Here is a 23,893-nt window from a genome sequence, read left to right as displayed (position 1 = left end):
GTACTTCTTTCGTTGAGCATCTAATTGCTCTTTCCAGGATGGCTTAACTGGGTGTTATTTGTTTCTTGATCTCATTGTTCCCAAAATTCAACCCTTGAGAGCAGATTGGAATATTATTTTTCCTTAGTGTGTCCCTCGATGGTATAACCACACTGCCAGTTTACCACCCACACAGTCATCCACACAAACACATGCACACCCTTCCACCCATCTACACCACCTTAATCGCTGGTGGTGTTAAAAATAACTGATCTTTAAACATGGTGCATTATTTATTGACATTGGGACGTAAAGCTATACTCCCCCCGCCACCACCACCACCACATGCACAGGCACTTCACTCCCTAATTAGCCACAGGGATCAAACGCAGATCAACATGGCGTGAAGTGCTGGTTTGTTTATCAGTCATTTCCATAAACTCGCTGACCCGGCTTGGATTTTTAAGGGTATCATTTCCTGTTAATATACACTAAATACCCAAGTACTACATTATTTCCTTGATGAATTCCCAAACAGTAAAATTCATTTGCCTTTTTATTAGTTTTAACTTTTTAATTAAATTACTTTTTAAATGGTTTTTTTTTTTTGTAAAGCAGAAAATATTTAATAAAAAATTTAAAATATATATACAGTTAAATTTCATAGCTTCAATTCTTTTCAGGAGACTTGCTTTCAGTTTTTAAACCTCCAAAGTTCAGTCTTAGAAGTGGGTTGCACTTTCTGCTTTTCACAATCCAAGTAATCCCAAACACATTCAGTGATGTTGAGGTCTGGACTCTGGGGTGGTCAGTTCATTGTTCAGCTTCTTTGTTTGATGCCTGTCTCCTTTTCTCAGTGAGGGCTTCTTGACAGCAACACATCCTTTCAGACCCATAGCGCTGAGTTGTCTTCTCACAGTGGACGGACGGACAGAAACACCCGAGGCCACCACATAAGCCCTCGTTGTCCTCATGGTGCTTGGACCCCGATGATTGCAGCTTGTAGCTATATTATTATCCTTGGATATATTTCTTGAAAAATGAATATCTTGTACATAATGGATGTTTTGACTTTAAATTTAATAAAAGGAAGGTGGTCTTTTGCACAGTATTGTATCTATTGCTTATACATGCAAGCGTTTTGGTATGTAATAAAGCGAAACATAGAGCGCTTTCAAAAGCGTTTATTAAGCTGAACACTGATATTAATTGCAAATGTAAATCAGTGCTTAGTATTCAAACTATTAACAAGGTAAAAATGAGTTTTATTGCAGAAATTAATTATTCGGCTCACTTTCCAGTCTCTCTCTCTCTTTCCATCTGCACAATGTTAATCTCTCTCTCTCAGTACAGAAACAAAGTCATTACTGCCCCCAGCAGCACAGACAGTACAGAGGTGAGGGGTGGGTGAGGGGCGGAGCTCCGTGCTTCAGCAAGCCTGTAATTGGTGGTGGATACGCAGTGCTGCTGATTGGCTCCCACACACGCAGCATAGGCCATGGCATGAGCCAAATAACTCTGTTCGTTTACACCCTGGAAAAGATGTGCCATCGGGCCTCTGGCCAAAACAGCCACGTCCTCTCCACCATGGGTCTCCGAGTCCAGAGGAACCGCGGCCTGCTGGACATAGTCCTTACTCTCTGAGAAAGAGAAAAATAGAGAAAAGACGAAGAGCGTACATGTAATTGTTCCAGAAAGACTTCAGTAGATGTGCTAAAGGAATCGTTTGGCAAAACTTCAACCAGGTTTTCAAAGTTTCTGCATAATTAAATGGTCAAGATTACAATACAGAGTGGTTTGACTTGTTCCACACAGTGGTGGTGATGGGAACCACAAAGTTGTTAAATGGTTATGAATACACTGCCTGATGTCTGAGACATTGTTTTGTGATAATTAACGACAGTAGTTTCAACCTATAGGCTGCGTCCCCCCAGTGGGCTGTGGTGGTACTGCTAGGGGAGCCATTGGCTGTCTTGTGTTTTAAACCAGAAAAGTTCATAGCTCACAATTTTTCACAATTCACAATTTATAGACATTTAACCAAGACAATACATTTAGATATTGACAAGTATTATTGTTGTGATAATTATTTGCAAAAACATCAAAAAAGCCTAAATATTTAGGTTGAGCTCAGTGATTGGTCTGGCAAAATGCTTGACCGATGTAACCAACATAGGCAAGTCAATGTACATAGGCAAGTAATGTTAATGACTACAAACAGATCATTTTAAGATTTTTGGTGTTATGTTACGTTTATGTTACGTGTTATGTTTGGTTACATTTATTATTGTGTTATATTTACTTGCATTTGAAATAATCATTCCAGTTAAATGTTCTTGTGGACTGTGGACGTTTTTCGGTAAGTTGCGTGGCCTCAGTCTTGACTCGGCCTCTCTCTCATTTGGGTCTTGATCTTGACTCAGCCTCGGTCTCTTTTGGACCCAGTCTTGAGCCAGTCTTGCTTTCATTTGGACCCAGTCTTGACTCAGTCTGACTCTCATTTGGTCCTAGTCTTGACTCAGTCTCACTCTCATTTGGGTCTTGATCTTGACTCAGCCTCACTCTCATTTGGACTCAGTCTCGCTCTAATTTGGACAAAGTCTTGACTTAGTCTCGCTCTTATTTGGGTCTCGATCTTGATTTGGTCTCACTCTCATTTGGACTCAGTCTTGACTCAGTCTTGCTCTCATTCAGACCAAGTCCTGACTCAGTCTCACTCTCATTCAGACTAAGTCTTGACTCAGTCTCGCTGTCATTTGGACCAAGTCTTGACTTGGTCTCGCTCTCATTTGGTCTCAGTCTTGACTCGGTCTCGCTCTCATTTGGACCAAGCCCTGACTCTGTCTCATTCTCAGTTGGAGTCCGTCTTGACTCAGTCTCACTCTCATTTGGACCAAGTCTTGACTTAGTCTCGCTCTCATTTGGTCTCAGTCTTGTCTCGGTCTCGCTCTCATTTGGGTCTTGATCTTGACTTGGTCTCACTCTCATATGGACCCAATCTTGAGATGGTCTCACTCTCATTTGGACTCAGTGATGACACAGTCTTGATCTTGACTTTCATTGTCTCTTTCATTTGGACTCCATCTTGACTTTGTCTTATTCTCATTTAGACTTGATCTTAACTCAATCTTGGCCCCCTTTAGACTCGGTCCTGCTCTCATTCAGACTCAATCTTGACTCATTCCGATTTGGACTTGATTTTGACTTAGTCTCGCTCTGGATTTCACTCAGTCTTGACTCACACTCATTTAGACTCAAATCTAGCTTGATTTCCGCTCTCTTTCTCTTTAGACTCAGTAGTGTCTTCATCACTAGTCATAGTATTGGATTTGTCTCGGATTCAACAAAGCTGGTCTTGACTAACACCCTATGTATTTATCCATTTTTTGACAAAAAGGAAAATCACAAAAAAAAAAAACAGAACTAACTGGTGGACTGTAATCTTTCATTACTTGTTAGCCACATTAGCCTCATATCTCCAGTGCCAAACTCAAGAAGCTAACTTCACACAACAAACATGTCTTTGCTGACTTTGTGCAAACTTGACATTTGGGCAAACTATTGCTTTTAGAGCAGCGACTGTATTTGTCTTACTGGTGTCCACGCTACGGATGTCGGGCCTTTTGTTGTCGCTGATTTTGTGTCCAGGGCCATTTCCGTACATCAGGGTGGTGTAGGGGAGCAGGTCCCGTCCATACAGAGGAGATTTACCTGTCAGATCACACATGCATGAGTCACACTGGGGTACAGGTACATGTCTGTCTCAACACAGATAGAATAGAATGCACAGGCACACAATCCGCACAGACACCATCGCTGCACCCGCCCACCCAAACAAATTAGATTTACTTTAGAGCTTAAACAGCAAGCAAAGATATAATTACATGAGCATATGAGTCCACACACATAACCACTTACCCAGGATGCTGTTGCCTCTAAAAGGGTACCCGTTGAAAGACAGAGAGTGGGAGTGGTCAGCAGTGACGATGGTCAATGTCTCGTCCTCATTGGTTAGTTCCAGTGCACGGGCAACAGCGTTGTCGAGGGCGACAGCTTCATGTAGTGCCATGGAGGCACGACTGGCATGGTGACCTTGATCGATACGCCCACCTGTGTAGACAAGACGTCAGTTGACTGGTGGTGATAGTTTGGAAAACTATTGCTTCTCCAAAATGTAGTCTGGAATTTGGAGACAGTATAGTACACGAAACTGGGATGTTATGGGATGATAATATTGTTCCAATTTTAGCTTAGCTATGCATAATTTGAAGTGAAAATATGACGATTTTGGCTTGTTTTCTGTGGAAACAGTTTGGGTGACTATTGACTTCCAGTTAGCATCATTAGCCTAGCAGCTCCAGTTCTAACCTTAAGAAACTCTACATATCTTGGCTGATCAAACCTTCACTTTCAATACTCAATTACTGTGCTTCTACCTCCAAGTCGTGAGGGGATCGATAAACAGTCTTAAGTGTTAAGTGATTGATTGACTGGCCTATTGATCGGATGTCTGATTGACTAATGAATAAACTGACTGATTGCTTGATCATTTACCCTCCACCAGTAGAAAGAATCCTTTGGGGTTCTTCTGAAGGATGCGAATGGCTTTTTCAGTGGTCTCTATGATGGACGGGTCCATGAGTGGGTCTCTCTCCGCCTCGTACCTCATATCACCAGGTTCAAATAGAGCTGGAGAGGTAAAGAGTATCAGGAAAATGAAACACCTCATTTCTGCAAATGAGTCTTTACAGTGTGTCACAGTATGATGGATAGTGAACAACCACCTCGAACTGGTTTAAAAAAGACGGAGAAGGTGCTTGCATGGCCTGGTCAAGCTTCTGACTTGAGTCGCATAGAAAATTTATGGAGGATTTTGAAAGTCTGTCAGAGGGCGGCACGGTGGAGCAAGAAGGGTTCAACTCCCCAGGCTGGGTTTGATTCACAATCCAAAAACACGCAGACAGGGCAATTGGAAAAGCTAAACTGCCCCTAGGGGTGAAGGTGTGTCTCTGCCCTGCGATGGACTGCCTTCTGCCCAATTAGCACTAGGATAGGCTCCAGCACCCTCTGCGACCCAGAAGGATAAGCGGCTTAGATAATGTGTGTTTGTGTGTGTGTCCATCAGAGGAGCCTTTGTAACTTTGGGGAATTGAAAGATGGTTTGCCAAAAGTGTGTGTTGCGCTGGTGCGAGTAGATCAGACACAGCAGTGCTGCTGGAGTTTCTAAACTGGACTGAGAATAGTCCACCAACCAAAAACATCCAGCCAACAACGTCCTGTGGGCAGCGTCCTGTGACCACTGATGAAGGACTAGAGGATGACCAACACAAACTGTGCAGCAGTAGATGAGCTATTGTCTCTGACTTTACATCTACAAGGTGGACTGACAAGGTAGGAGTGTCGAATACAGTGGACAGTGAGTGGACACAGTGTTTAAAAACTCCAGCAGCACTGCTGTGTCTGATCCACTCGTACCAGTGCAACACACACTAACACACCACCACCACGTCAGTGTTACTGCAGTGCTCAGAATGATCCACCACCCAAATAATACCTGCTCTGTGGTGGTCCTGTGGGGGTCCTGACCATTGAGGAACACTGAGAGACATGATGTGTGGGTAAATTTGCAATATATATATGCAAATAAGACACACCCATTTATTTAAAGCCTATATCTCAGAAATGGATTAAGATGCACTTCTGAAATGTTGCACTCTATTTGTTGGACACCATACATTTTGGGGGGGATTTTCTAATGTGAAATTATGTGATACCCATTGCAAATAAAACTCTTAACCCAGGAATGAAACTTCAAACCCTTTTGTTCTGTGTTAATAAACATATTACTGTTCATTATTTCCAAAAAATAAAATAAATAAAATAGTTATTTAAGAAAAAAAGTGGCGTTTCTCACCCATCAGGTAGTCCGTGGTCTCTGGATCCACTGCGTCAAAGTCCTTCTTATTCCACACGTAATGAGCCACCTAAGGAAATCCATTTATCAATATTCAATATTTAGTTTGTCAATATTTAATATTCAGTGTCCCTCTCTACTTCCCCTCCCTCCATCTTGCTACAGAGCTGAAGTGAAGGCCTTCCACATTAGATTGACTACATAAACAGGAAATCAACCAATCACACAAAGAGTTCATTTGCAAAATCTCCATTTTAACGAATTGTCATAAAATTCATTGCTTTCTTATTTAAATTTAGTTTTTTTGGCCAAAGCAGAAAACTCCAATGGTCATTTTATGTTTCGGATTGAAACAAAGACATTTAATGGACACGAGCTTCTTTTAAGAGCAACATTTAAATAGGTAAAATGTTAGGTAGGTTGCAACAACAACAACAACCCATTAATAGTCAATATTAAACATCTGTAAGCTCATACAGTGGAAAATCCTAAGGCTGAATCTCAAACAGCTCACTCCTCCCTACATAGTGCACAATGTAAGTTATGAAATTTTGGCTTTTACACTCAAATATTGGTCTTTATGTCCAGTATGAACTGCGCACACATGGCTGAATCCAAAGCGGCTCTTTGTTAGACTTACTGAGCTCCGTTCAGATGCAGTAGCTGTTATTTTAAGACCTACGTAGTGCACTATGTAGGGAGAAGGGAGCCGTTTGAGATTCTGCCTAAAACAGTACACAGCAGTGTTGCGTCACCTGACCTGAATACTGCACTCTGATTCGCTGAACAGATTTATCGGGTTCTGCGCTGCAAAAAATTATATCTGACCAAGTGTCAACTTCTTACATATAGTTAATAAATCTAATATTGAGACTAATGATTTTATCTACTTTGGCAGATTAGTATACTTGTTTCGAGAAATAATGGAAATAATTTTGTTTATTTCAAGATGTAATGCTTAAAACAAGTAAAATGATCTGCCAATAGAACAAGACACTTTTATAAGATAAAACTGCTTAAAAACAAGTTAAACAATGTCTAGAAATAAGTTAAATAATCTTACAATATTCTTATGACAGTCTCACAATGAGTCTCACAGTGCACTACAGTATTTTACCACGGTTAAAATGGTGTTAGGCAGAGTATGAGGAGTCCTGCCAGTGAGGAATATTGTGGTTGGTCTAATGCTAACATTAAATCTTGGCTACACACTCATTATTTGCTCTGTGCTGCTGTCAAGTTGCAACTAGTTGTGTAAAGTTGTCACTGTGCAGAGCTCCAGGTTTAAGATTAGGTTCTGTTGAATTTAATAGACGTTTAATTGAACGTAAGTTAAAGACAAAGTAAGCAATTTATGGACTATCTTTCTTTTGGTCCCTGTTGCCATCCAGCTCCACCTTTTCTTTCTTCATGTTGATCCACTCGTCTATCAGGTTGCGATTATCCTGTCTTTTGCCGAGGGCGCCGAGATCCAAGGGGTACTCGGGGTCCATTGTGCCTTTTGGGGTCATGTACTTCCGGCCTCCGCCGATAATCACCTGCACGAATATTTGCAGATGAATACATGCAGCCATTAGCATGAGCACACATACACACACACACATACACACACACACACACACACACACACACACACACACATACACACACACACACATACACACCACACACACACACCACACACACACATACACACACACACAGCATCACTACATCACAAGCGTCATTTATGGACAAATTTTTCACTAGGTTTTACGTGAGTCAGATCAGATCACATGCACTGCACATACACACTTTGAGACCACATAGATTTGGCTCACACATGCTCTCTCTCTCTCTCTCTCTCTCTCTCTCTCTCTCTCTCTCTCACATACATCAATGTCGGTGTTGTTGATCAGCTGGGCGGCGATGTCCGTGCAGCCGTCTCTTTTGGCTGAAGCTGGCATGTCAGCATCACTGTACCACTTCCTGCTGGAGCTGTGGGCATACGCACCTGCCGGAGTGGCATGCTGGACACGCGTGGTGGTCACTACACCCACTGACTTACCTACACACACACACACACACACACACAGGACTGGTTATTAATATGTCTGAACGGAGTGTTTGAATACGATAGATAGATAGATAGATAGATAGATAGATAGATAGATAGATAGATAGATAGACTGGCAGACAGTCAGACAGATAGACAGACAGACAGATAGATAGATAGATAGATAGATAGATAGATAGATAGATAGATAGATAGATACACTGGCAGACAGTCAGACAGACAGACAGACAGATAGATAGATAGATAGATAGATAGATAGATACACTGGCAGACAGTCAGACAGACAGACAGACAGATAGATAGATAGATAGATAGATAGATAGATAGATAGATAGACTGGCAGACAGACAGATAGAGTTATTCTAGTATATGAAGGCAGTTGGTAACAGAATGATCACAGTAGCTCTGCTACACGTAGCGAACCTGTAGCAGCTGCTGTACCTGCATTAGTGCATTAGTGCTCTTGCAGTGGATCTGTATGAAGAGCTTTACTAACAGAGAGGAGATGAAGGGCACAGCGTGTCCCTCTGCTCCTCTCACTGCTGTTAGTATGCAGGTTACACATTTATAGGCCATATTATGCACCGTAGCATGAATTACACAGCCGCACATGTTTAATGGTTTTGTAAATGTCTGCAGATGATGTACCAAACAGCAACTTGACTCCATCTCTCACCTCTCCCTCTCACCTCCCTCTCTCACCTCTCTCTCTCCCTCTCCTTCTCCCTCTCTCTCTCTCTCTCTCCATCTCTCTCTCTGGTCTCTCTCGCTCAAACTCCCACTTAATCTCTCTCTCATTATTCACCTTGTCCCTGGGCCATGCCTCCTCCTCCCCTCTCTCTCTTTACCGGTCCAAACCTACTCTTCCTCACCCACTCTCTCTCGCTTACTCACTCTCTCTTTCCACTCTCTCAACCCCACCATACCTCTAGTATTTTATCTTGTTTTCCCACACTCACTCCATCATTTCCTTCCCTCACTTTACCATGCTATTTTTGGGTGAAGTGGTCACAACACTGACTACTTTGTTAGTGCATGTTGGAGAAATTACACACCTCCACACCAACTACTGTGTATGCATTAGAGACCTACTACTCGACCCAAACCCAATGGGGACTGACAAAATATCAGGGTTATGGCTGCGTTTAGGCCATACATACAACATTAGGCTTAGGCTGGGCTCAGGTTTGTTTCCTGCAGTCAGTCCCATAAATATTCGGACAAAATTATTGTTATTTTTGCTGTCCAACAGCATACTGGAGTTGAAGTTAAATAATGAATGTGAGCTTGAAGAGCGAGTGAAATGTATGCTCAGTTGGACTGATTTTGCAGAGTACTACTTCTTTGTCTTAAAAAAGTCTTGGCCTATGCCTTGGGTCATTGCTCATCTGCACTGTGAAGCGTTGTCCAATTAGTTTTGGAGCATTTGGCTAAACCTGAGCAGATAATGAAACCTTACACACTTCAGAATTGATTCTGCCACTTTTTTCAGCAGTCACATCATCCATGAATATAAGGGAAGCAGTTCTACAGGCAGCCATGCCATAACACTACCTCCACCATGTTAGTCAGATGAGGTGGTGTGCATTGGATCATGAGCAGCTCCTTCTCTTCTCCATACTGTTCTCCTCCTATGTTCTTCTTCTGTCATCCACCACAGGTCTTCCAGACTTTTTGGTGTTTCTCCAGCTCATCAGTGCGTTCTTTCTTCTAAAAGACAGTTGATTTGGCCACACCTGATGATTTTGTGATCTATCTGATGGGTTTGTTTGGATTTTTCAGCCTAATGATGGTTTGCATCACTGGCAGTGAAGCTCTTTGGACTTCATATTCAAAGTTAACAGCAACAGATTCCAAATGCAAATGCAACACTAGAAATCAACTGTAGGGAATATTTCACCTCCTTATGGAGCAGCTAAGCACCAGTTACCTTTTAGCACAATATAAATGGAGGGGCAATGTATGAAAATGGTTATAATTCTTACACCATTCACTAGATTTGGATGTAATTTCCTCAAATTAAAGCTGAAAGTCTGCACTTTGAGCTGATCTCCCAGTCAGACCGTGGATAATGAAAGGGATGTGTTGGTTTGGTGGAAAGCGGATTTTTCCTTTTGGTTGTTAAGCTCACCTGTAATGTATTAAGCATTTCTACAGTAACGGCGGTAGCGAGAAAAAGCTAAGCTTAATGTTGTTCTTACATGTTGCCATTAAAAAAGGATGTTCCATGCCTTGTATGTGAATGATGGTGTCATGCAGCCATGCCAACATTGCCATGGTAACAGCATCATTGGCAAAAATGAATAATAACAGCTTTAGCAGTGTCAATTGTTTACTGAAGGAGGAAAACATCAAAAGGATGTTGAGTAATACTTGGTAAAGATATGATGACAAAAGTAGATAATTCACTCACGTCCTCATTACATTTGTTACATTACATTACATAACATTACATAACATTACATTCAAAGACAGCTTAGTCCAAACTTGCAATCTTTTCTTTAAACACTCTTTCACTGTGTTTGTAATCATTGGATTAATCTGCTTAGGAAAGGAGTCCGAAGCGCAACCCACATTACAAAATGTTCTGCCGAATGTTGCAGATAATTACATGTTTCCACCTGAAAGGTCCCCACAAAGTACATGATGTATCTGTAAATGTCACTGTTTCTTTTTATCTTTTTAGATGCTGTGGTTGTAGCTTTATGCTTTACCATAGTTTCTTCTATATTGTTCTCTCTTTTATTTGTCTCTTTTAGTATTTTTCTTCCTAATATTAATTTTTATTATTATTATAATTGATTTGCTTACAAATTACTGTAACATCTGTAAGAACGGCATTTTACAGGTTGAACTCAGCAATTGTCCTTCATATTGTGATTAATGGAGCAATAGAAATGTTCTAATATCGCTTGGAATTAAAACTCTACATTAACTTACTTTAAAAGTTAAGAACTTTTTTGGCACTACCTGTAAAGTTTCTATTTTGGAGATACACATTTTTTTTTGACAGTAATGATTTGCTAATATGGACACTTTTTTATGCATGACTAGTCGATCAATGCAAAGTTTTACAAGGTTTGGGCATTTTCATTATGTATTTTCAATTGTGTACCTGCATAAATAATTAAAATGTGTGTGTGTGTGTGTGTGTGTGTGTACCTGCATCTTTAGCCCACTTGAGAATAGACGTGACCTCATTGCCCTTCTGTGAGCGACACACTCCATTTCGTGCAGCAGCACTAAGACCCACCACATTCAGGTTAGTCTTAACACCGCACAGATACGCCGTCGCGGTGGCAGCACTGTCCGGAATCTGAAAATCTACTGAATACACCTACAAACATGCACACAGACAAATAAACAAACATAGATACAAACACTTTTTCAAACAAGAAAACTGAGAATGTCCCCAGAAAGACAGTGAAAAAACTAATAGATGGTCCTCACAAGGTTGCATGTACAACAGTGTGTTTAATAAAAAACCAAAGGGGCCAAAGATTGTTGGAAAACAGGTTATTACAGTATCAGAAAAGTGAAAAATGATTGGTAAAGAGCAGCCAGGGCTTACAGTTGTATGCAAAAGTTTTTTGTGCCCTGGTCAAATGACAAAAAAGTATACATAAAGTTCATTTTATTAAGTAAACTTAAGTAAAGATCAAGTATATTTCCAAAGTATACTTAATGTAGTAAGTGTACTTATATCAATGTTCTGGTAGTGTACTTATAAGTCTACACTTTCAACACTTCTTGGGACTAAATCAGGACACTGTTTAGTTTATAAAAGTATATTTGAAAGTATTCTTTAAGAATAAAAGTAGTAAACTTTGAGAACACAACTTGTTTGCATCTAAGTTTTAGTTTGTACCTCAACTATACTGTGAAATACACTATAAATGAACTTATATGTACTACTTATATACTTCTAGCCCACATTTTAGTTTATGAAAGTATATTTTATATTATATACATTTTATATTTATATTATTACGAGGACAGGACACAAGTATCCACAAGCGTATGAATGAGTCTTTACAAGTATGTGTGTATACATATACATGTATACATACAAGTATAGGCCAAATATACTTATGTATAATTTTGTCTAATATATCTTACATAAAAAGCACATAAAAAAGTAACTTAGGTTTAGTTAAAAAGAAGTATGCTAATAGCAGACTTGAATAAACTTCTTTTTTTTGTAAGGGATGTTTAGTTGATGTTGAAGTTAAAATAAGTTCTGCATGTTTTAATACACAACTACCTCATTTGCTGTATATTGGAGAAAAAATAAGCATTACATTTTTGCAAAATACAAAGTGAAATCAAATCTGAATTCAAAACTATGAAAAATTAGTGTTTTCACACTCCTGGAACTTATGCATTTCTTTTCTTCCCCTAAGTTGTGGTTAGGTTTAGAGCTAAGGCTATTATGTTACAGTACTATTGGAGCCAATGGAAGACCTCACAAGTACAGTAATACATTGTCATATATTGTAAATCGTCCATTTTTGTTTTTCTGCATCATTTGAGCACAGCAGCTGCCTTTTACATTATGTCAAAATTTCATGATCAAACAAACAACAGTTATGTAAAGTTATGATTTTTTAGATACTTGATATACGTATGAGTTTATATATGCGAGTGTGCATGTATGTGTACCTTAGCGAGGCCCACATAAGGGAACGTATCCATGGTCATGACAGTCTCCTCCCCCGTCTGGTTCTCCAGCTGGCCCTTTAAGATGCGAGCGGCAGTGATCGTAGTGATGCCCATCCCTGAAAACAGCAATCAACAATAAATGCACCATCTACACTTACCTGGGGCCAGTTCTGTTCTACCAATATCTTAACCTTGACCACTATATGAGACACAACAGCTGTCAATATGGCTTTTAGGACATCATAATTAATATTGCTTGCTTAATTTTGTGATTTCTATTGTCATTAACAAAATATATAAAAAAAATATTATCTAAGTATCAGTTTCAGTCATCTACCATTCAAAGATTTACAGTTGCTTGTTTTATTAACCTTTTTTGCTATTTTATATATTTGTAAATGATTGTAAAATGACTAGAAAAGCGTATAATATTAAAATTGACATGTATAAAAAGTCGTGATCAAACATCAGATGAGGTAAATGACAAAATGACTGTAAATAGATGTAGAAGTAGAATTTACTATACATATTCACTCAAACATTCTTGAAATATTGGCTATAAAATCAGTTGTAATTCCAAACAAAGTTTAATAATTGAAAAAAAGATATGCAAATTCAATTCAACTGTATTGTCATTATATACATATGGAGTTAATTAATGAATAATTAATGTATAATTAATAATTAACATAAATAATAATAATTAATTAATGAATAATGTTAGAACTACTTCCCTGGTGCATAAACAGAGCAAAAGGAAAAACATAAAATGTGGCCTGTGCAAAAATTATGGCACATTTGGTATTTTTCACTTTAGTTTCTTCCAATATCTTGAACTTAGCAAATAAACAGAAAGTGTGCTCTAAAATTAGCAGAAATTTGTCATATTTAAGTTTGTTCCCTGTAGAGGGAATCTGACAGGGGGTGTTCAAACTGGGTTTTGAGGTTAATGCCACAGTAATTAGTCTAGTGATGAGTATTGAAAGTTTAGTCTCACCATCTCCCAGGAACAGCACGATGTTTTTGGCCACATTAGTGTTGAGTTTCCTGCTGAGAGCTGATTTCAGCGTAGTCTGAGCCTGGGCCCTCCAGAACTCTGGGTTCTCCTCTTCAACTAGGAAAACAAATACAAATATCTCAGCTGCCATAATACAAAGCAGGTCATGTTCTTTGTTTTACACTGCTGTTCAAAAGCACTGTCTGAATGCACTGTATTTATGGGTTAAAAAAGTTTGTGCTCTGCAGGGGATGTGTGAACAAAATTTCACTTCAAAATCTATAAAAATGTGTTATTTAGGCCAGGGGTGTACAATTTTGGCAGAACTGTGTAAGATAACCCACTTGCACAAGATTCAGAGACAAATAGGACTCCTAACAACCACCCGCAAGACCTGGTAGGCACCAAAACTGCCCCCATCAGATAAACAGCACTTAAAGCTTTCATCTCTGAGAGAGAGGAGAAAATCAAGCTGCTTCAGATCTGAAAACATCCACAGGTGTTTCTGTCCATCCTTCCACTGTGAGAAGACGACTCAGCGCTGTGGGTCTGAAAGGATGTGTAGCTGATCAAGAAGAACCTCACTGAGAAAAGGAGACGGACACATCAAACAAAGAAGCTGAACGATGGACTGACCACCCCAGAGTCCAGACCTCAACACCACTGAATGTGGGCTTTCTTGGATCGTTAGAAACTGAAAAGCAACCAACTTCTAAGACTGAACTTTGGAGGTGTGGAAAAATATCACTTAGGTTTCTGTTTACTTTTCTGTTACGTATATCTTCTGCTCTTTTTCCTGCAATGAAAAATGTATAACTTGTACTAATACACTTGAAGTTTTGCTTATAGACATAAATATTCAGTATTTTTACATAATCTTCTGCATCGGCGGCAGGAGGAGTGTGTGTATGTATGTGTGGTGAAGATATCAGAGAAAAGAGAGAAGAATTACCAACTAGACTGCAGAATCTGTTTGTTTTGTGTTACAATTCATTAGCGTGGGCTTTCGTCTCTCTCGCCACGCTACATAGAAAAACAGCTGCTTGTGTTCGCATTGTAACTATGTGCTTTGACTAAATATGTATTGGTGTTCTGTATTTGCTGTTTTTTATGGACACCGAGGGGAACAAAGAAAATGTAGCACTTACATAACTTCTATTACACCCCTGCTAATATGCTGCAGTAGACAGCAGAGGGATCCTATAAGCCTGAAACACATGCCTGCAAAAAAAAGCACAGAAATCCTCCAGCTTGAAAGAGTAGACTGAGGGGAAAACATAAAGAAACTTCAAACTGATCAGAACCCACCAACAGTCTTAATAAGAGAGAGAAATTTGAGTCTATATCTATGTTAGATTATAGAGAAGTGCTAAACTGTAAATATCATCACTATTTTTCTATACTTCTACATCGGTTTGACCTAAAACTTCATCAGGTTTTCACACAAGTCCTAATAGCAGAAAAAGAGAACCAAATGAAACAAATGAGACATAAATATTGGACTTTTTGATGAAAATGAAAGTATGTGAACCTGTAGGATTAGCAGACAATTTGAAGGTGAAATTAGAGTCAGGTGTTTTCAATCAATGGGATGGCGATCAGGTGAGTGACCACCCTGTTTTATTTAAAGAACAGGGATCTGATCACACATGTTTGTGGAAGTGTATCATGGCATGAACAAAGGAGATTTCTGAGGACCTCAGGAGAAGAGATGTTGATGCTCATCAGGCTGGAAAAGGTTACAAAACCATCTCTAAAGAGTTTGGACTCCACCACCCACAGTCAGACAGAGTACAAATGAAGGAAGTTCAAGACCACTGTTACGCTCCCCAGGAGTGGTCGACCAACAAAGATCGTATCAAGAGCTAGGTGTGTAATAGTCTGCGAGGTCACAAAGGAACCCAGCGTAACTTCTAAGCAACTAAAGGCCCATCTCACCGTGGCTAATGTTAATGTTCCACCATCAGGAGAACACTGAACAACAATGGTGTGCATGGCAGGGTTGCAAGAAGAACGCCACTGCTCTCCAAAAAGAACATTGTTGCCCATCTGCAGTTTGATAAGGATCACATGGACAAGCCAGAAGGCTATTGGAACAATATTTTGTGGACAAATGAGACCAAAATAGATATTTTTTGGGTTAAATGAGAAGCGTTATGTTTGGAGAAAGGAATCCATTGCATTCCAGCATAAAAACCTAATCCCATCTGTGAAAAATCATGGTTTGGGCCTGTTTTGCTGCATCTGGGCCAGGACAGCTTACCATTGTTGATGGAACAATTGATGGAACTCTGAATTATGCCAGCAAATTCTAAAGGAAATGTCAGAACATCTGTCTATGAGCTGAAACTTAAGAGAATGTGGGTCATACAGCAAGACAATGACCCTCAGCACACAAGTCATTCTACCAAAGAATGTTTAAAGAAGAATAAAGTTAATGCTTTGGAATGACCAAGTCAAAGTCCTGACCTTAATCCTATGGAAATGTTGTGGAAGGATCTGAAGCAGCAGTTCATGGGAGAAAACCCACCAACATAACCGAGTTGCAGCTGTTTTGCAGTTATTGCTGCACAAGGTGGTCACACCAGATACTGAAAGCAAAGGTTCACATACCCCTCACAGACGTAATATTGGATCATTTTCCTCAAAAAATAAATGACCAAGTGATCATTTTTGTTGCATTTGTTTAACTTGGTCCTCTTTATCTCTATTAGTAAAAAATATGATGTTTCAGGTCAAATTTATGCAGAAACATAGAAAATCTAAAAGGTTCACAAACTTTCAAGCACCAATGTAAATATATACATTCTATACATTAACTGAGGCAAGAGACCACAAGATCAGTAGTTAATCATCTTCACAAATCTGGTTTCCAAGGTCAGCCATATAAAGCCTGTCTAATTTCCCTGTGCTGAGACCAGCCTAGTGAGTTTCTGCTAATTAGCTGGCTCTCCCATCAACCCCAGCCTGGCCCCCAAAGCTGGGGAGCAAAGAGCCGATAGCAACGTTGGGAATACCTGTCTTCATCTATCTCAGCATCCATTTTCTCTGAAGTCTTCAAATTGGATTTTGGTTTCTGGATTGGATGAAATCCCTGCAATCTGGACATTTCATGGGCTATTTCAGGGCTTTAATCCAATCCCAAAGGTAAAGTGCAATTGGACAACTGCTGTGGAACCAGGGCCTGTCCATGCCGGTCCATATGGGCCTAGGGTTTATGGATGCGGATCTTAAACATAAAGGTTTTAAAATATACAGTCCTCTATTTAACAGTTTACAATTTCAGCATAATGAAGTGGTGAAGATGTAAACAAAGTCATTCAGAGTGGTTTGATGTGAAATGCTTTTAGAGTTTAATGCCTTTAAAAGCTCCCTTATAGAAATGGTTATGAATACACTGCTTGATACCCAAGACATGTTTTATGGTGGTTTTGAGTAAATTTTTTTTGGCCTAAAACTTATTTTATGTATTTTAATTTACTTTCTATGCTTTAAATACACAATATGGCCAAAAGTATGTGGACACACCTCCTAATTATTGAGATTTATTCAAACGTTTCAGCCACACCATTGCTAACAGGTGTATAGAATCAAGCACATAGCCATGCAATCTCCATAGACAAACACTGGCAGTAGAATGGGTCGTACTGAAGAGCTCAGTCAGTTTAAACGCCATAGGATGTCACCTTTGCTGAGTCAGTTTGTGAAACATTTAACTTGCTAGATCTGCCCCAGACAACTGTAAGTGCTATTATTGTGAAATGGAAGCATCTAGGAAATACAGCAGCTCAGCCACAAGTGAGGCCATCAAGTGCTGAAGTGCATAGCACATACATTTGCTTATCCTCGGTAGCGTCACTCACTATAGAGTTCCAAACTGTCTCTGGAAGCAACATCAGCACAAGAACTTTGTGTTGGGAGCTTCATGAAATGGGTTTGGACACCTTTGGGATGAACTGGAACATAGACTGTGAGCCAGGCCTTCTCGTCCAATAGCGTCTGTCCTCACAAATGCTTTTTTGACTCAATGGGCACAGATTCCCATAGGCACACTCCAAAATCTTGTGGACGGCCTTCCCAGACAAGTGGAGGCTGGTATAGCCACAAAAGGAGGCCAACTCCATTTTATTATCCATGATTTTGGAACGGCATGTCCAACAAGCTCACGTGGGTGTAATGGTCAGGTGTCCACATATTTTTGGCCACATAGTGCTCATTAATGGTGGAGTGGTACATGTAGGGTGTTGTAAGGCAAAGAAAATGTATGTTTTTTGATTAAAAACTACCATTATGATTACATTTTACATAAACTTCCTCTAGAGTGAACCATTTCATGACTTTCTTTACATCTCAACGACTGACTTCTGAATTCTGACTGAATTCTCCTTTAGCACTTCATCATGTGGGGATTCTTTAAACTTTGACAACTTTATTGTTGAGTGAAGGTTTGCAGGTTTTACATGAAGTTGGCTTAAACGTCATAAATGGATATACAAAGAAAGAAAGTAGGCGGGCTGTCTTCATGTAAATGAGTTCCATTGAATTCACCACCAATTGGGCCCTATTCGTTCTGTGACAAGAGGGCTTCAGGCATCGGGGGTAAAAAAAAAACACATTATGAAATGTATTCAGCACACACACACACACACACACACACACACACACACACACACACACACACACTCCTTAAATGAAACACACGCTTGGAATGAAAAGCACACTCCCACTCTCACACCAACACATTCTTCCCATCGTTATTCAACCCATTGCCTGGTTGACAGCTTGGTGGGACTGCAGAGAGAAAACCCGCAGCGGGAGTGGGTGGAACATTATCTAATACCGAACCTGTGGACAGGTGAGGAGAGAGAAACACAACCACAGAGCTAATGGTGCATTCAGAGAGCCTTCGTCAATTTGTGAAGTTCCAAAATTGTCACATCATCAAATAATAACTAGCAGTCCTGGTGGTCATTGGAAAATGATGCATTAATCATGTGAACAATACATCTATCTACTGGAATGGATCAGTATGTCAACAAATCCACTTTAGACAGTAGGCAAAATATACATAAAAACAGAAAGCTATGATTTATAAACCATCTTTTACAGTTAGTTAATTGAAAAACATAAAGAAGATATATTTAATATTTTACCTTCGCAACCTTTTGTAAATATAAACTAATTCCAAATGTAATGCCTGCAACATTCCAAAGAAGTTGGGCTGGGGGCAATGTAAGACTGGGAAGTTTATGGAATAATAAGAAACACCTCATGTGGAATACTCATGACCTTCGATCACTCAGATGGACCCGAATCAAAAACCGACACACTTCTGAAATGAACATAACCACATGGTCTCAGGAATACTTTGGAAAACTCTTGTCCTGCTTCTACAAATGCAAGTTATACATATATATACACCGCCGACTTCTCTGGGCCAAAACTCATCTGTCCACATACTTTTGGCCACATACTGTACATTAATGGCAGAGTGGTACATGCAGGGTGCTACAAGGCAAATAAAATGTATTTTTAGATTAACAACTTGTATTATTATTATCAATGTTACATGTAAAACCTCAGAAGACACGTGTGGGTTCAATTGTGGTTTTGGATTGTAAATAAAATGGCTATGTTTCATGACCCCTAATTCCTATCACCACCGCTGTCAAGAAATCAGAGTTTTAGGAGAGTTTCTCTACAATTAACTTTGGAAAACTCTTGTCAGTCAACTAAGTTTGTCACACCTACAAGTGCAAGTTAAAATTCTACTACACAAAACAAATCATACATGAAGAACATCAAGAAATGCAGCTGATTTCTCTTTAGGCTAAAGCTCATCTGAGATGGACTGATGCAAAGTGGAAGTGTGTGATAGCTCTGATGAGTCCACCTTTCATTTTGTTTTTGGCAGTAATGCACGTTGTGTTCTACAGGTCAATAAGGAAAATGACCATCCTGACATATACCAGAATAAAGTTCAAAAGCCAGTATCAGTCGTAGCATAGGGGTGTGTTAGTGGGTAACTGCATTTTTGCTGTGGGGTGTATATATACATTTTAGAGCAGCATGTACTGCCATCTAGATGATGTCTTTTTCGAGATGTCCCTGCTTGTTTCAGCAATGCCAAATCACATTCTGCAATATGACTTCACAGTAAGAGAGTTCAGGTGCTAGACTGGCCTGCCTGCAATCCAGACCTGCCTCCCATTCAAAAAATTGTGGAGTATTAAACTGGAGTATTAAAATACTATATGACAACAGGGGCCTTAGACTGTTGAGCAGCTGAAGTCAAGCAAGCAAGAATGGGAAAGAATCCATGTTTCTCAACTACAACAACTGGTATCCTCAGTTCCCACATGAGTACTGAACTCTGTTAAAAGGAAAGGTGATGTAACACAGTGGTAAACATGCCCCTGTCCCAACTTTTTTGGAACATGTAGCAGGCATCAAATAAAAAAAAAGTTAATTAGTTGAAATAAATAAATATTAATATACTAAATATTTTGTTTTTGTACAGTTTTCAGTCAAATGCAAATTTTCAAATTACCGTGGCCTGTTTTTATTTACACTTTTCCTACTCGCCATTTTTTGTAATTTGGTTTGGTCTAATGTTTTACACTCTGCATCTATTTTGGCATTAAAATAATGGTCAGTTTGCCATGACTTAATGCCCATAATAAGAAGGTAAATATTAAATGATATATTATGCATTTGCCTCTTTGCATAAGTACAGTGCCTATAAAAAGTCTTAACCCCCTTAGTTTTCTTCTGTTATTATCATCAAACATTGAATCAGGGTTTTTTTCCAACAGAAGCACTCTTTTATGTCAAAGTGAAACTCTCTACAAAGTGCATTAAATTCATTGGATTGTGCTAGAAATCACATAATTAGTTAAATGGAGATCACCTGTGTGCAATCAAGGGGTTCCAAATGACTGAAGCATAAGTATCTGATAGATCTAACGTCTGGTTAGTATTGTGGCACAACCAACACCGTTAATAGAAAAGAGAACTCCAAGCAACTCCCTGAGAAGGTGATTGAAAAAGCACAGTGGGTCGATACAAGAACATTTCCAAGTCACTGAATGTCCTTGGAGTACAGTTAAATCAATCATTAAGAAATGAAGAGTATGGCACAGCTGCAAATCTGCCAACAACCGGCAAAAACTGAGTGTCTGTGCAAAAAGGAGGCTAGAAAGGGAGGCCTTTAAGAGACTTATGACAACACTGAATGAGTCTCAGTGGCTGAGATTGGAGAGACTGTTGTCTGGATGTGTTACCAGTCACAGCTTTATGGGAGAGTGGCAAAAAGAAAGCCACTGTTAAATAAAACTCACATGACCTCTCTGTTGTAGTCGGCCAGAAGACTCTAGAAGAAAGTCAAATGGAAGAAGGTTCTATGAGACCAAAATCGAGATTTTTGGCCATCAGACTAAACGCCACATTATCATCATTATGCTAAACACACCATCTCCACCGTGAAGCATGACGGTGGCAGTATTGAGCCGTAGGGAAGCTTCTCTGCAGCAGACCCTGGACGGCTAATGAAAACAGAGAATCTCCCAGCCACAAAAACACTTCAGCCCTGATGAGTTCAGAGATGTCCAGTTTAGCGGAGAAAGAAAAGGTTAATCTTTCCAGCACAAATGAGGAACGAGGAATTTCAATGAAATGAAAAAAAGCATAATTATTGGCTACCAAATATGCAAATATGTCTAAATTTTTGCTTCTACCCTGAGGAAGCATGCAAGTAGTTAGCTAATTAGCTAATTAATCCTTGCTAAACTGGTGTCCTTTTACTATGTTCTTCTCACTTTAAGTAAGCTAATGTTCAAAGAGCTAATGGGCAGCACAGCTGACACTAAAAATATATAATTAACTGAGTAATCTACCTGTTATTTTGACTCTGAATCAAGTAAATTCTGTAAACTCAGTGAACAATCTGTCAAAGCATTTAATCATACCAATATGAAACTGTTCAAACCTTTGCATATGATTGGTCTATTGTGTTTACATGATATCAGAGAATGTTGGTGACAACTTGGTAACATGAAATGCTAGAGCAACCTTCTTGTGATGAACTACAAAATCCATCTGAATGCATCATAAGAACATATGGGAAAGTTTCACAATTGTGAGACCAGTGAATGTGAGACAGGTAACATAATACAGGTGGATGCAAATAGAAAAAAAAACTCCTTATAGATGATATTCCATGTAGGGCTGATGTTGCCCCAGGCTGTCATCATGGAGACTGACGTGGACTTACCTGAAGCAGTGGACAGCCCTACCATGGCCAGAAGGAAAAACAGGATGAACACCTTCACTGGCATCATCATGACCAACAGCAAGTGGACAGCACTTCTCTCCTGACCAACCATGAGCTGAAGAAGAACTCCTGCTGCTCTCTGAGCCAACGTAAACCAGATTAGAAGTGACCCCTGAACTCTTTCACAAATAATATTAATAAGGGGCTTTCTGCGGTCAAAGTTCTTGGAAAAAGGTTAATGGAAAAGTTTATTGATCCATGACAAAGATGCTTTGAAGTAAATGACTGATAGCACACTGGAGATAAATATTATTGTTCATAATTACCAGTTCAAAGTTCAAATAAGAAATGCTTATTCTGTGGCATGTGCAAAACTTTGGAATCCCTATTAAGTCAGTATTAGTAACACCCACTTTGGCAGACACCACAACCTGCAAGCACTTTATGTAGCCAGCTATGAGCATGGATTTATGGGTGTTTTTGTCAGACTCTGATCTGGTGAAGCTGTTTTTGAGGATTTTATGGTAAACCCTCTGCATTTACTCTGATGAAGTCTCTTGATTGTTGACGGTTGACACAGATATGCTGACCTCCTGGAGAGATTTCTTAATCTGGACAAATGTTCTGAAGAGGTTTTCTTCACCAGGAGTTCTTCTGTCGTTCTTTTAAGAGTGTACCAAATTTTTGATTTGGCCACACTTAATGTTTTTATTATATCTTTTTGACTGGTTTATTATGATTTCAGTCTATTGAAGGTTTGCTTTACTGGCAGTGAAGATCTTTGGACTTCATAGTGAGAGTTAACAGCAACAGATTCCAAATGCAAATGCCACACTTGAAATCAACTCTTGACCTTTCATCTACTTACTTGTAAGTGAGTGAAGTAATGAGGGAATAACACATAACTGGCTATGGAACAGCTGAGCAGCTAATCGTCCAAGTACTTTTTAGCTTTAGCTGTACACTGTTCAGCCAATATGGATGTAAAATGCCTTAAATTAAAGCTGAAAGTCTGCACTTTGCAGCTCATAATCATATTTAATATAAATCCCAGTGTGCTATGGTCATGGACACCTAAAGTAACCTGAAGTAACTTGGTTCACGTCCAAACATTTATGAACCTAACTGTATAATAAAATTGATATCCAGAATAAAGTTATACTACAGTTGACATCCATATTGCATAATGCATGTATTTTGAAAATGGTGATCAAATCTCAGGGTAGAAAAGTTGAAAAGATGTTAATGGATAAAAATGATATTTATCATTTAATGACTTTTTTATTTAGTTTGCAGAATACTTGAGATAAGAATAAAATATGTAAAAATACATTCTGGTATTTACAACCCCAATTCCAAAAAAAGTTGAAAGAGTATGTGAAATGCTAATAAACATAGAAAGCAGTGATTTAAAAACTCTGTTTTAAATTGAAAACAGTAAAAAAACAAAAAAACAAACACATTCTATGTTTTACCTTATGAATGCCTACAACAGGTTCTGTAAAAGTTGGGACAGGAGCATGTTTATCACTGTGCTACATCACATTTCCTTTTGCCAACACTTAATAATCATTTGGGGACTGAAAACACAAACAAATCCAGTTTTACAAGCTTAATTTTTTGCCGTTCTTCTGTTATACTAAAAGTTCAGCTGTGCAACTTTACAAGACCTTTGTTCTCATATTTTGAGCTTACTAAGACACACATTTTCAATAGGAGACAGGCCACCCACACTCTCTGAATATGCAGCCATGCCGTTGTAACATGTGCAAAAAGTTTCTTGGTGTTGTCGTCATGTCGAAATAAGCATGAACATTCTTTGAAAAAGACGATGTCTAAAAGGCAGCATATGTCTTCCAAATGTGTTCAGCATTAGGTGCTGTCCCACATGTGAACGTTACTCACTAATACCTCCCCTATGCCATGACAGACCCTGACTTTTGACCTTTATGTACTTAACGATTTGTGTAGTTCTTTTTTTTTCTTTGCCCCATAAAACACATTTTCTATTAT

At 39.2% G+C, this 23,893-nt stretch overlaps 1 protein-coding gene across 1 annotated transcript; it reads right to left on the bottom strand.

The window, feature by feature from the left end:
* Nucleotides 1-1,145: 1,145 nt before the first annotated feature.
* On the bottom strand, nt 1,146-22,054 carry alp3 (alkaline phosphatase 3). Its single transcript, XM_036562745.1, has 11 exons — nt 21,881-22,054; nt 13,609-13,725; nt 12,612-12,727; nt 11,112-11,286; nt 7,768-7,940; nt 7,291-7,431; nt 5,894-5,963; nt 4,534-4,668; nt 3,898-4,089; nt 3,574-3,690; nt 1,146-1,619 (listed from the first exon to the last, which is right to left on the bottom strand). Exons 1-11 carry the CDS (start codon nt 21,990-21,992, stop codon nt 1,324-1,326), a joined length of 1,644 nt encoding a protein of 547 aa, XP_036418638.1. The 5' UTR covers nt 21,993-22,054; the 3' UTR covers nt 1,146-1,323.
* Between the last annotated feature and the right edge of the window lie 1,839 nt (nt 22,055-23,893).

This window comes from Colossoma macropomum, unplaced genomic scaffold (genome assembly GCF_904425465.1).
Source record: "Colossoma macropomum unplaced genomic scaffold, Colossoma_macropomum, whole genome shotgun sequence".
NCBI lineage: Eukaryota > Metazoa > Chordata > Actinopteri > Characiformes > Serrasalmidae > Colossoma > Colossoma macropomum.
Note: the sequence above shows the minus strand (reverse complement) of the source record. Positions and strands in the feature narration are given on the sequence as shown.